Source organism: Carassius auratus, chromosome 3 (assembly GCF_003368295.1).
Source record: "Carassius auratus strain Wakin chromosome 3, ASM336829v1, whole genome shotgun sequence".
In the NCBI taxonomy this organism is placed as follows: Eukaryota; Metazoa; Chordata; class Actinopteri; order Cypriniformes; family Cyprinidae; genus Carassius; species Carassius auratus.
Genome location: NC_039245.1, coordinates 1085792 through 1098140, shown reverse-complemented (window position 1 = coordinate 1098140; position 12349 = coordinate 1085792). Strand labels below are relative to the sequence as shown.

Here is a 12349-nt window from a genome sequence, read left to right as displayed (position 1 = left end):
CTTTTGTTATTGTTTTAACTTGAGCTCATTATTTTGTACTTTTGGAAGTCAGTCTCTCAAAATGTGATTTTGTCAGAGCGAAAAAGAAATAAATTCCAGATCACTACTACCAACATTTATTTTACTGAGGCTGTGCAAAAAATAAGGGCATTTTCAAGTTTTGACAGTCTCAGATGAAGTGTGCCTGGAAACATTATAAATATATACAAAATTCAATAAATACTGATTTAAACTTTTAGATTATAGAAACAATACAAGTTTTAATTTACACAGAAAATTCTGCATAAGGATGGGTGGGCGTTGCATTGTTTTTAACATGAGTGGATTTTTTTCTCAGATCATAAATAGATGCATCTTTTACCTTTACGGGAACTTAGGGTTTAATGTGCCGACATAATAATACATTCTTGTAACAAACTGAAAATGTTCAAGTAGAATTGCAACTAGTTCTACAGCTATTTGGGATCTATAATAAACTACAAATTTCCAGGAAACTTTAGTTTGACAGCAATGAGAGGTTGTGAACATGGCTGTCCATCTGAAGTGTGCATTATATTGACCTACTGAACACCTCTACGGTAAGATTACGTTACACAAGTCTTTGTATTCTGAGATTGTTGATGACATGAGGGCTTCGGTCTGTTGTTTAAGCACCTCAGACGTCAGTTAAAGAATCAGCAGGAGAATGCTGAAGCACACCCTTGGGGAAAAAGGGTTGAAAATAAAACACTCAAGCGTTGTTTTTTTCTTATTTGTCATGGTGTTCAATCTGTTTTTACATGTTCACGTGTATCTGTGGGATAATGGTGATGCGAGACCTCAGTTCATGCAGTCCAACCTCTGCAATGTTTATCCCATCTATGAAGATCTTTCCTTTTGCCGCCTCAAGGATCCGGAAGATTCAGAGAGCAAGAGATGATTTTCCGGACTCTTCCCACAATTCAAACCTAAATCGATTCAGTGGAAAAACTTGGAAAGTATTACAAATAAAGCACAAATATGACACATTGTGCGCGATGTTACCCCTGCGCTTCTGAAGTCCATATTCCTGGAATCCAATGGATCTGGATCTGGGCCAGTCTGATGGGAGTGGACTGTCCTCGATCGTCCATGATGCCTGCGACAACCCAAGACTAACATATTTACCTCAAGAATGAACGTACACGTATACTTTTGTCACTTTATATAAAATAATTTATGGGAAAAGAACAGCATTCAGAACAACTTTACCTCTTTTGTTGTTTTGGCATATTCTTCACTCTCTTTATTCTGTCATGTCTTTTTCGGAATCATTCTCAGTTCATGTTTACCTTCTCTCCAATCTCTGTGGCATCTCTTGCAGGCAGGATTTCCAGGTCTAGTAGGAGAGCACAAGCCTCTTACACCTTCTGGTTCCAGCTGTATATGTAAAATTTGTGAATGATAGCAATACATTTTTAGTTATAGTTTTAGTTTAGTTATTTTTCAGAATGATTAACCTATACTGTGACATGGCCACTTTTCTTTTCCATTTCTCCCAACACTGCAGACAGAAGAGAGGATTTTCCACTGCCCACGTGACCGACCACAGCCACCATTGAACCCCGCTGCACTTTGACATTGATCGTGCAGGAATGAACCACTGCCAGATTATCATCTTTTGATGTTCAGGATTGGTGGATCTGCGGAAATCTTTCAGCAGGTATTTTAATTTACGGTAAGTGATGAATACATTCAAAGGCACCTACCCCCTGAGACATGGTGTGCTATCTTTAGGCCAGCTGAAAGTACCTTATTTCAATTAAATTAAACATTTAATTGAAATAATCAGAGAGGTTCTGCCACTGAGAACAGTGTTCTTTTTGATTGATAGTAACATTTAATATTCATCTAAACATGGCGATGTGGAGCGAACAACCAAAAAAACATTTAATTTGCAATGGAACTTTACAGCTTATGGGCCCTATTTTAACGATCTGAAACGCAAGTGTCAAAGCGCGAAGCGCAAGTAACTTTGTGGGTGGGTCTCTGCGCTGTTGCTATTTTCCCGGCGGGATAAATGGCTCTTGCGCCCGGCGCAAATCTAAAGTGGGTTGGTCTGAAGTAGCTTCATTATTCATAGGTGTGGTTTGGGCGTAACGTGAAATAAACCAATCAGAGCGTCATCCAACATTCCCTTTAAAAGCAGGTGCGCAAGTTCCATTACGGATTGCTATTATTATGGCGTATTTACCAGGCGCACGCCAGGAGCGGTTCACAGCCGAGGAGACTGATGTTCTTGTAAGAGCAGTGAAAGACAGAGAAGTTGTGTTGTATGGGGATGGGAGAAACCCACCCAAAATAGCGTCGGTTAAACAGGCGTGGGAGGAAATAGCCACAATTTGTCAGATGTCCTTATATACATATATGTCTTGCCACTATTTGGCCAACAGGTCTGATCCTTAATTACTACAATTAGCCTGAATAATTTGTAAGCTAGATTTATGCCTATTTTTTCTCATCTTGGTGGTACACCACAATGATTTCCGTCATCTCACGTGTTAATATTTTTTAGTGTAACAATTTATGAATTGCAAAAATAACTGTTGCATCTGTGTAGATTACATGAGCAAAGTGTATGCGCGTTGTGCACGCTACTACATTATGGTCAAGCATGCGCCCTTAAAATAGCATAATGAACAACGCGCAACGCGCCACTGACTTTAGACTAGGTTTTTTCTGGTCAGTGGCGCAATTGTTTAATGGAACAGCAAAATAGCACCAGGGATCGTTTGCGCCAGAACACGCCTCCTTTTTTGCGCTGAACCGCCCAGGGAGCGCAAGTTCATTCACTAGTTTAGCGACGTGCTTCTGTGGAGGGAAAATAGGAATGACACATGCGTCGGTGTACAAAGTCAATTGCGCTGGGTGCAAGATAGGGCCCTATAAGTGTTTTTACAATGAAACACTGCTCACTATTTCTGTCTTCATTAATAATGGTGGCTGTCCCAGCCTGTTTGCACACTTGATGAAAGGTTGTTACACATGACACTGGAATTTTTATAGAGAAACTATTTTTGCAAAGAGAACTGCAATCAATTTTCTGAATGTGATGGATTTATAGGGTAATAAAAAATGTCCCTATAAATCCATCACAATCAATTAAAAATTTATGAACTGAAACATCATTCCAGAAAGCCTCAAAATATGCATAGCTGTATATCTGAATCATACATATCATGCATAATTGATGACTTTTCCCAGTAGCTGGGATTTTCCTCATGATTTATTGTGTGTGGATTGCTTTATTGTATGGCAGGGTAACTATACTGCATTATGTTTGTATTTTGGACAACTTTTATAGGTGAACAACAGGTAATTCTCTGCTACAGTATTATTTTCTTGTTTTCCAGTTTTCTTACTTGTAAAAGTTTGTGGCACAACCCTAATTACACAAATGACTATTGCTATCAAGACAGGAATAATTTACATGCATCTGCCTTTTGTAGCTCCTCTGACTGATAATGTTGAGGATAGACAAAAATAGACTGCAATGCAATGGTGCACAACCTCATTAAAATATTTCTTACCATAAACCTAAAACATGTCTGGATGACATGTGGAGACTGTTGTTTGCTGAACAGTCATTTCACTTCAAGCCCGAGTATTAATGCAATATAAATATTCCTAATGCATTAATACCTTATAATACATCAAAAATATATCATTTGTATGTTCTTGTGAATAATTGTAATGATAGTTATTATAAATTAATGAAATTATTGTTAAAGATTTTTATTCACAATAATTCTGAACAATTATAACAGGGTGACCAGACGTCCTGGGACAGTCCCGTATTTCAGATCTATTTTAAGTGTCCCGACTTATTTAGAAAAAATATTATATATTATTATAATTGTCATATTTATACAGATATTATTTATAATGAATTGCATTATGAATTTATCTTTATGACTTTTGGGTGACTTTTATATTTATTTATTCATCTATTATTTAAAAATCTATTAATCATGTATTCTCAGCATATATGACTGATTGTGTGACGTAAGATGTAAGTTTATTTAAGTTCCAGATGTGCAGGATTAATAAACTCCTTCTAATACCCTATGGATGGTTAAACATGACTAAGCACAATTGTAGTGGGCTTACCCTTCTCTTATCTGATATCATTGAAAAGTATAAAAATATATGGACTTCCTGAATTGTGGCTTCTTCTATACTTTCACACTTCTCCTCACTTCTACTTCTCTTTCTCACATCTTGCATTAACTATTAGGCACCTAGTATTGCTAAATCACAATTACTAAATTGGGCTAAGATAGAAGTCTCTGATTGAAAGATTGTCTTATAGGGAGATGAGAGGGTCTGTATTACTTACTATTGGAGAAAGCGTAACAGCTTTCAACAACTTGGATCCCCTGTCCCTTAATAACCAATCACATTACTGCCTTGATGTCATTGATTTTCAGTCGTGAAAATTGTGCGGCACTTTATTGCCATTGTGAATAGGAATTAATGAGAAATTTTGTTTCTCTGCTGAATCACACTTGTTGCAAAAAGTAACTTCACTTATAAAAGGTTTTTTTTATTTATTTTTTTCATCATCATTTCTAAAAATAGTTCAATCCAATAGGATTGTTTATTGTAAAACATGTTGAAGATTAGGCCAGACCGGAAGCGCTAGCTTTAGGCGTCGTTTGTTGCAGGATTGCCTTTCAATGGGCTTTGCGCAACCCTGAAAAGAGTGACGCTGCAGGTGAATAAAAAGCAGGGCAATGTATGTAATTGCATGTAATTTGTTGATGTTGTGTTGGCCAGTAAACGGGAAACCATCTTCTGAATGCCTGGTGTATATTAATTTTTTTGGATGTTAAACGCATATGTACTGTGATGTCCACTAACAGCATTCAATAAACACTAACTCACAAAGCACAAATGTGCAGGTAAAACCACAAACGTGGAAACAAAAAGTGATCTGACAAGTGACGAAGGAGAAATATTTTCAATTTTATCAGCTTCTCTTCACAATATAACACTGAATAAATGTCAATCAAGGACAATAAAGCAGATGCACAAGAATAATATGAAATAAAAACAAAGATGCCATTTGGTAATAATGGTTATTGACCATATTATTCATAGAGAAAGCAATTCAATTCAAAAGCAATTTTACAGACACTTGACATCAGAATAACTGGGAGAATCAGGCCTACTTTTAGACTTCTGCAGTCCACTGTGATTATCACCTCAATGCAGTGACAGACCGTGATTTAAAGACAGGTAATAGTGATACTATTTCTCACAAATCCCTTTCTCTTATCAAAGCATGAGAGATCATTCCAGTTTTTCTTCTGGAGCTGTGTTTTGAAGAAATCAATTCAATACAGTAAACATTTTTTTACAATGTTAGTTATTCGGCTCACCTTAAGCCCAGAACCTGATATATATATATATTTTTTTAGTTATCAGAACTCTTAAAGTTTACTCAAAGTTTTCATCCATTTACCAGTTAAATGAGGAATGTCACCAGCAATTCAGTAATCAACAACACTCGCAGCAGCATAACAGCTTCAAGAGTGAGCTGCAGAAGCAGAAGTGAAAATTCAAGAAAAGTATAAGTGGAGGATATTCTTTTAATAGAATTTGTTAGAAATGTCTTTCAAGGTTGTGCTGGATGAGTTTGTGGAAGAGCTGCACATTCAGCACATTCAGTTGATGGTCTTATTTTTAACATACTAATATAAAGTCTAAAACAAATACATCCATATAATAGACCCTATTCACAAAACTGTGATGGTCATCAGCATCGTAAAACCTCAACATTTTTCATATTTGTAGGTACCTTTATAACACTATACCTCGTATTATATCACCTTCGACTCAAATTACAAAAAACGGTTAGGCAAATGAAAGGGTGTTTCTATTGCGGCGTCTATGGGGAGGGATCGTAAATTTGACATCTTTCTGTATTCTGACTTCCATTATCAGTCTCGCTCAATATTTTTCCTTTTATTTAAATTCATGAAAGCACTATCATGGCATTCTTCTTTTACTATTTGAGCAAATGGGAATGCAAAAAATATATTTGCTCCCATTCACTGCTCTAACCCTTCAACAAGACCCCCATACAATCAGATAACACCAAAGTCACTTTCTTCTTCTGAAAAAAAAAAACCTTACATAAAAAATTCAGATGTTACTCTCAACCAAAGAACAACCAAAGCATAGATGTTTTTGGTTATGCGTTGAACACACAATATGTCTGTCTAATATGGGTGGTCTTTTGTGTGGTCACAGATTCTTCTTGTTGGATTTTGTAGCTGCTAACATAGTTTTGTAATTCTGTACACGTGGCTGGATCTGAGGAGAGTTTCAAACTGGAAGTCTATATCCTTATTAAAGGCCAGAGTCATATGAAACCACTTCCTGTATAGATTTTGCAATATTAGGCTTTAAATAAAAAAAAATTGTCATCATTATGAATATCACAACTCATCGTGAAGATGTACGGCAAGACACAGGAGCAAAACATGGAGTTTGAGGCCATTTATGAAAGGGACGAAGACACTTCTGCACCTCGAACACGGAGTTACATCCCGGCTAAAGGAAAAGCTCTACAGTGCAGTAAGTAGAAAGTTTCATTTGAAGCAGAGACTGTTTTAGTAATGTTTGAGGAAATGTAAACTGTTACATATGCAATTTCAGTCACTTATATATTATATTAAATTAAAATATCAAATATATTTAAACAAAATAATAGATTATCTAAAAAGCCTGAAGTGGAACGTCATTTATAATAATGCAAAGTGAATTAACTGATATCTGTGTGTTTTGGACCTGTTCCTCAGGAGGAAGAAGATGTTTGGTGTTGATCACAGTGAGTCTCGGGCTCATTTGTGTTCTTCTGCTGATCTTCATCATACTGCAGCACAACGCCGTCACAGCAGACAGAGACCTGATAAAGAGTTACAAGAACACAGCTGAAGAGTTCAATCAAAGCATCAACAGCTTACAGGACAAGTACACTGATCTAATGACTGAGAAACACCAGCTGCAGAACAACTTCAGCTCTTTGAGTCAGAAGAAACTGCAGCTGGAGACCAAATTCAATGATCTCTCTGTTGAGAAAAGCCAATTACAGAGGGATTTTGACTCTTTGGTTCAGAGGATTCCAGATTTTGCATACAAAGTCAAGAGTGATGAACTGAATAAGAACGTTTCTAAAGGAGGTCAGTATAAACCTGTAATTAGTAACACTTTATTTCAATAGTCCACATTCTACTAACAGTAATTAACTTTGCAACTACATGTCAACTAGCAGTTAGTAGAGTATTAGTAGACTGTCTGCTTAATGTCTTCTAAAACTTTCTTTGTCAATTTACACTAACCATAAACCTACCCTAACTGTCTACTCTGAGAGTTAGTAGACATGTAGTTGCAAATTAATGAGAATTAGTTGACATGTAGTTGACATGTAGTTACAAAGTCACTTAAACTGTAGTTAGTAGAATGTCTAAAGTGGACTATCAAAATAAAGTGTAACCACACCGTAGTTTCGTTATCATTTTATGAATAGAGTTTTAAAAGGAGTGTCTCTAGTAGGAAATCAATGTAGTCTAGATGGCTTCTTCATTTCCAAAAAGGCGATGAGCTGGTCTGCCAGCAGGCAGTACTGCAGGGATCGTGGCGGTGATTTGGTCATTATCAACAGTGTAGAGAAGCAGGTGAGTTTGTGTGAGTGAGTTTGTGTCTGTTAATGAACAAGGGAATCACACTTACTGTATTCCTGTTTTTATTCACTCGCAGAGGCTCATGTCTTCACTTGTCAGACTCAGCGAGAGATCGTGGATTGGTTTGTCTGACATAGTGAACGAGGGCAATTTGACATGGGTGGATAATTCACCACTGAATAGGGGGTAAGATGTGAAACGCTCACAGATAACCACTGCTGATTTATTTAAGTCTTCTGTATTCTCGTTTAAAGTTTAGCCCATCAGAAAACAGCAAAGACATCTCTTCTAAAAACTCAATAATGGCAGCAGCCATAATTAAACAAACATCCTCTAAATAAATTGTATTGAAAACGTATCTTCTCTGTTTTAGTTTTCTGCGTTTTCACTTTACTACTTTTACTTACCTGTGAAACTTGCTTTTGTGGTACTATGACTTATGTTGGCTGTTTTATAATGAACTGTGACTGTTCCATAAGTTAGTTACAAATAAAGGTATCTGCTTTTTTTTCTGGTTCCTAAATCAGCAAACTTTAAGAATGTTATAACTGAAAATTCGGCATTCTAAATAATAATCAAAAATGTGATCCATGTTCAGGTTTGGTTTGAAGGTGAGCCGAATGATGAAGATGGAAATGAGGACTGTGTTGAAATTATGGGTTTATCTTCCATCCTGAACAACTGGAATGATCTTCCATGTGCATCGAAGAGAAAAGCGATTTGTGAGAAATAAGGTTCATCCTTTCTTGCTTTGGATTTACTTGTATGATCTTATGGATTGCAAAATTTCTGTGAAATATACAAAATTAGCAGCTGATATTGAGATGATCACTATTCCCTCAGCTATAGCAAACAAATAAAATATCTTGTTTCTTATGATGTGATTATGGTGACGGAACAGCAATCCTCTGATTTGTTCATGTTTTGCTCCATCATCACAAGCAGCTCTTTATTAACATGATCTTATTCTACTGTTATCATGTGTCTCGTTTGTCGGTCTGAAGTGATGAGGTGACAATCACAGTGAATTACAGAAGAAACTTTTTTCTGAATCTGCTTCTTCTTTGAATAAAGAAAATATCCATTTATGAATCTTTTTTTTTTTAAACTTCAAGGTATTTTGTTGTAAACCAGCCCTGTGGTTAAAGATTAAATGAAACATTGATGACTCAAAGTAGTTCCAGGAATCAACTGAAGAACTGTTTTGTGAGGTCAGTTTAGTTTCCTTTTGGTTTATTTCTGGTTTTGGGCGGTTGTATATTTCACGAGCCGGCAGACATTAACTGTTTGCAATCATAACCTCTGTGTTTTTTTTTAATTTTTTTACAAGTTTCAGAATTATTATTATTTTTTTTTTTTTTAATTGGATGAAAATATACAATTTCCTTTCTTTAGAACGTTAACAAAGGAAAGAAGATAGAAGTAAGAAAGGAGAAGAAATAAAACACAAAAGGGGTTATGTAGCTTACAATAAAGGGAAAATATAATAATAACAATATCATTGACACCATCAGTGTCAGATTTTTTCCAACCTGCGGGTCCTGCTTTCACGAAATTAATTGGCCTGCCCCTTCCTGCCCCGCAAATAAAGTCAAATTTCTTTACCCACCCCAGCCTAACCTGCAGGTTACCCGTGGGGACAGCAGGCTCTGAGATGACTTGCGCATCGGGGATATCACGCAAGTTATGTTGCTACGTAGACCTTCGTATTGTAACCTTATCAAAGAACCTAATAGAATATAGGTTTTCAGTTGGTTTTGTTTGTGTATTCTTTTTTTTTGATTGTATGTTTTAGCCGTGATTACCATCCACTTGCATTACATGACTGACAGACTGCAACGGTTTGTTTTAAAAAAACTCAACAAAGTCACCTACGACTTGGATGCCCTGGGGGTAAGCAGATACACATAACATTTTAATTTTTGGGTGAACTTTCCCTTTAAACAAAAAAGATGTGAGTCAACCTACACAAGTCGTGCACTGCATGGTAAGGCCTGGCTCACTACACTTTGGGACACTTATGATTCATAATTTCCAGTGAAAGATTAGTTGTGTATTAAACCAACATCTGGCAGGACCGATATCTTTGTAAATGTATATTATTAATGTTATTTGAAGTATATTCTGAAAAATTCATTTAATGTTCTGCTGTTAGTATTTCAGCCGAATATTAATTATAATTTTTTTATTTCGCTTTGTGCAAATTGTTTATTGTACCATAAGCACAAGCTACTTTTTAACTTTGAATGTAACAGTTTCACGCTGGTTTAACAAAATGTTGCCTTTCGTTATCTTATTAATTGTTACTGAAGAAACATCAAATTTAGACGGTGAGACAGTGGATGAACCAGAAGTACACTGAAGTGGTGAAAACCTCAGAGGAAGGCTAGTGGCTGAACTTTCTGGACAGCACAATGAGCACAACTACTGTGCCTGTAGATGTGACTCTAATGTTGTAACTTCAAAAATATTACAAATCATTCTTCTGAATTCCTACTTGCAAGCATGACACATTCCAATGCTTATTTATCAGATATATTAAGAAACATATTCATAATTATCCTAATATTTAGCAAATTTGAATCCATGTATTTTTTTAATACTGGGATAACAGCACTAGGCATCAAATGGTCACTAACAAAATAGCTGTACTTGTAAAAATAATAAAAATCAATAATGTTCAATTTTAAAGAAACAAAGACATATTTTTACATCAACACTTGACCTGTTATTACTATTACTTTCTATTCAGTCTGTTTTTATTTTATTTATAAAAATAAAATAAAAACTTGCTAAATAAACTGTGTTAGACTGACTTGTCATAGCACTTACAAATGGTTTAATTTTTGTTGGTCTGATTGATTGTTGTTATTATCATATAAGTACTTTCATATAAAAGTTTTTGCAAAACAAATAAATATAAATAAATGTAAATGCACCAAATAATGCATACTCCTTTATACCATGTTCAAAGTTTTTAAGTAGGACTGCTCCGATCACGATCGGCCGATCGTTATGCGCATCTCGTCAGTAAAGCCGGTTCTCTAATCAGCGGTAAATTCCCTGAGGTGCGTGATTAGAGCAGCTGTTACTACACAGAGCCGTTGTTAACTGAGAAGATGAGCAAATCCACGTTCATTTTCAGCGTTTATTTGCGCATCTTCTCAGTTAACAACGGTTTTGTGTAGTAACAGCTGCTCTAATCACGCACCTCAGGAAATTTACCGCTGATTAGAGAACCGGCTTTACTGACGAGATGCGCATAACGATCGGCCGATCGTGATCGACACAGCCGTATTTTTAAGTTCTTTCGATTTGTAAACTCTGGTATCCATGTTATCCCAAAGTTTCCCAATCACAGTTGAGGGTTTCCTACTCTGAAGTCACACCTGAATGCTTCCTGAAGTTGTATTTATGAAAATTTCAATAGCATGAAGGCAGCATAAATGCAAACAATAGTTAGCTAATTGAGATTAAGACACAAACATGAAGTGACTGCAATGTTTTATTAGCACTCATTAATAACTTAAAAATAAACTAAATTTTTTCCACTATTTTCTCTTACAGCTTCAGCATCTTCTCCTCTTTCTCTTCTCTCACACTCCCTTGTATATTCTGCTTCCACCGTAAGGAACTGCAGAACTGTATCTCCACCCTTCCTCTTTTTAGGCCTCCTCTCCTTCCTTCCCTGACCTAAAGTGCCCCTGCTTTCATTTGATGACCCTGGCTGCTCTGCCGGTGCTTTCTTGCTGCCACACAAGGTTTCTCTGCCATGCATGAGGCAATTAAAATTGAAAGTGTTATTGAGGGTTTAGACCCAATTGCCTCATGCATGTCAGCAAACCACTTCCATGAGATAGCTGTGTCACCCCCCTCCTTCGTGGATACTCCAGATCGGGGAGTTTTCAGTTCCTAAGATAAAACAGAACTGCTCGATTGTACATAGTTTAAGTTTCAAGGTTTGTTGCTGTTTTCTTCGTTGTCTCATTTGAGTTTGTCAAAACAATAATGAAATTAATATATTTAACAAAAAATTTGATGTATGATCAGAAAATCTACCTTGTATATTTTCTTTACATTTTCCCACTTGCGTGCTGCTTGTTGTGGGGATAGCTTGCTGTCTAGCTGAATTTCTTCAATGAACAGACATTCATGTAAAAAGCACAAAGAATACTTTAATTATTCTTTAACTATTTTCCATGTGTATATATGTGTATATTTTAATCACTAAAATAAAAATCACACAAAAGTTATTAGTTATCAGTTATATATTATTATAAATTTTACATTTTAATGAACTAAATGAAGATTAATGTTTTGACATGGTGTGTTTATGGAACCAATCGGATAAGAGTAAATTGAGAGTCAGCGAGAGCCTCATGATTGGCTACAAAAGGTGGTGGACTTTGTTCTATTTCTTCTATTTTTCAGTTAAAAGAGAAGCATGTGGAGCTTTGGGTATGTCATTAATATTTTTCCTTCCATTAATCTGCGCAACCAAAGAATATCTCTCACCCAGAGCATTGCTTCTTTGTCTGAATATTAGGTGACACTGCAAAAGATGCAAAATCCTTTAACCTTAACTGGTCAGAAGTGAATCAACAGGAATCCAGCAGGGAGATTCATTATTATAATTTACA

The 12349-nt window shown here is 36.0% G+C and overlaps 1 protein-coding gene across 1 annotated transcript; it reads left to right on the top strand.

The window, feature by feature from the left end:
• Positions 1-6444: 6444 nt before the first annotated feature.
• LOC113042636 (CD209 antigen-like protein E) lies at positions 6445-7890 on the top strand (the record flags this gene model as incomplete). Its single annotated transcript, XM_026201620.1, is given in 4 exon segments — positions 6445-6603; positions 6828-7208; positions 7582-7703; positions 7786-7890. Coding segments are annotated over 4 exon segments (729 nt in total), but the record flags the coding sequence as incomplete, so codon positions are not given.
• Between the last annotated feature and the right edge of the window lie 4459 nt (positions 7891-12349).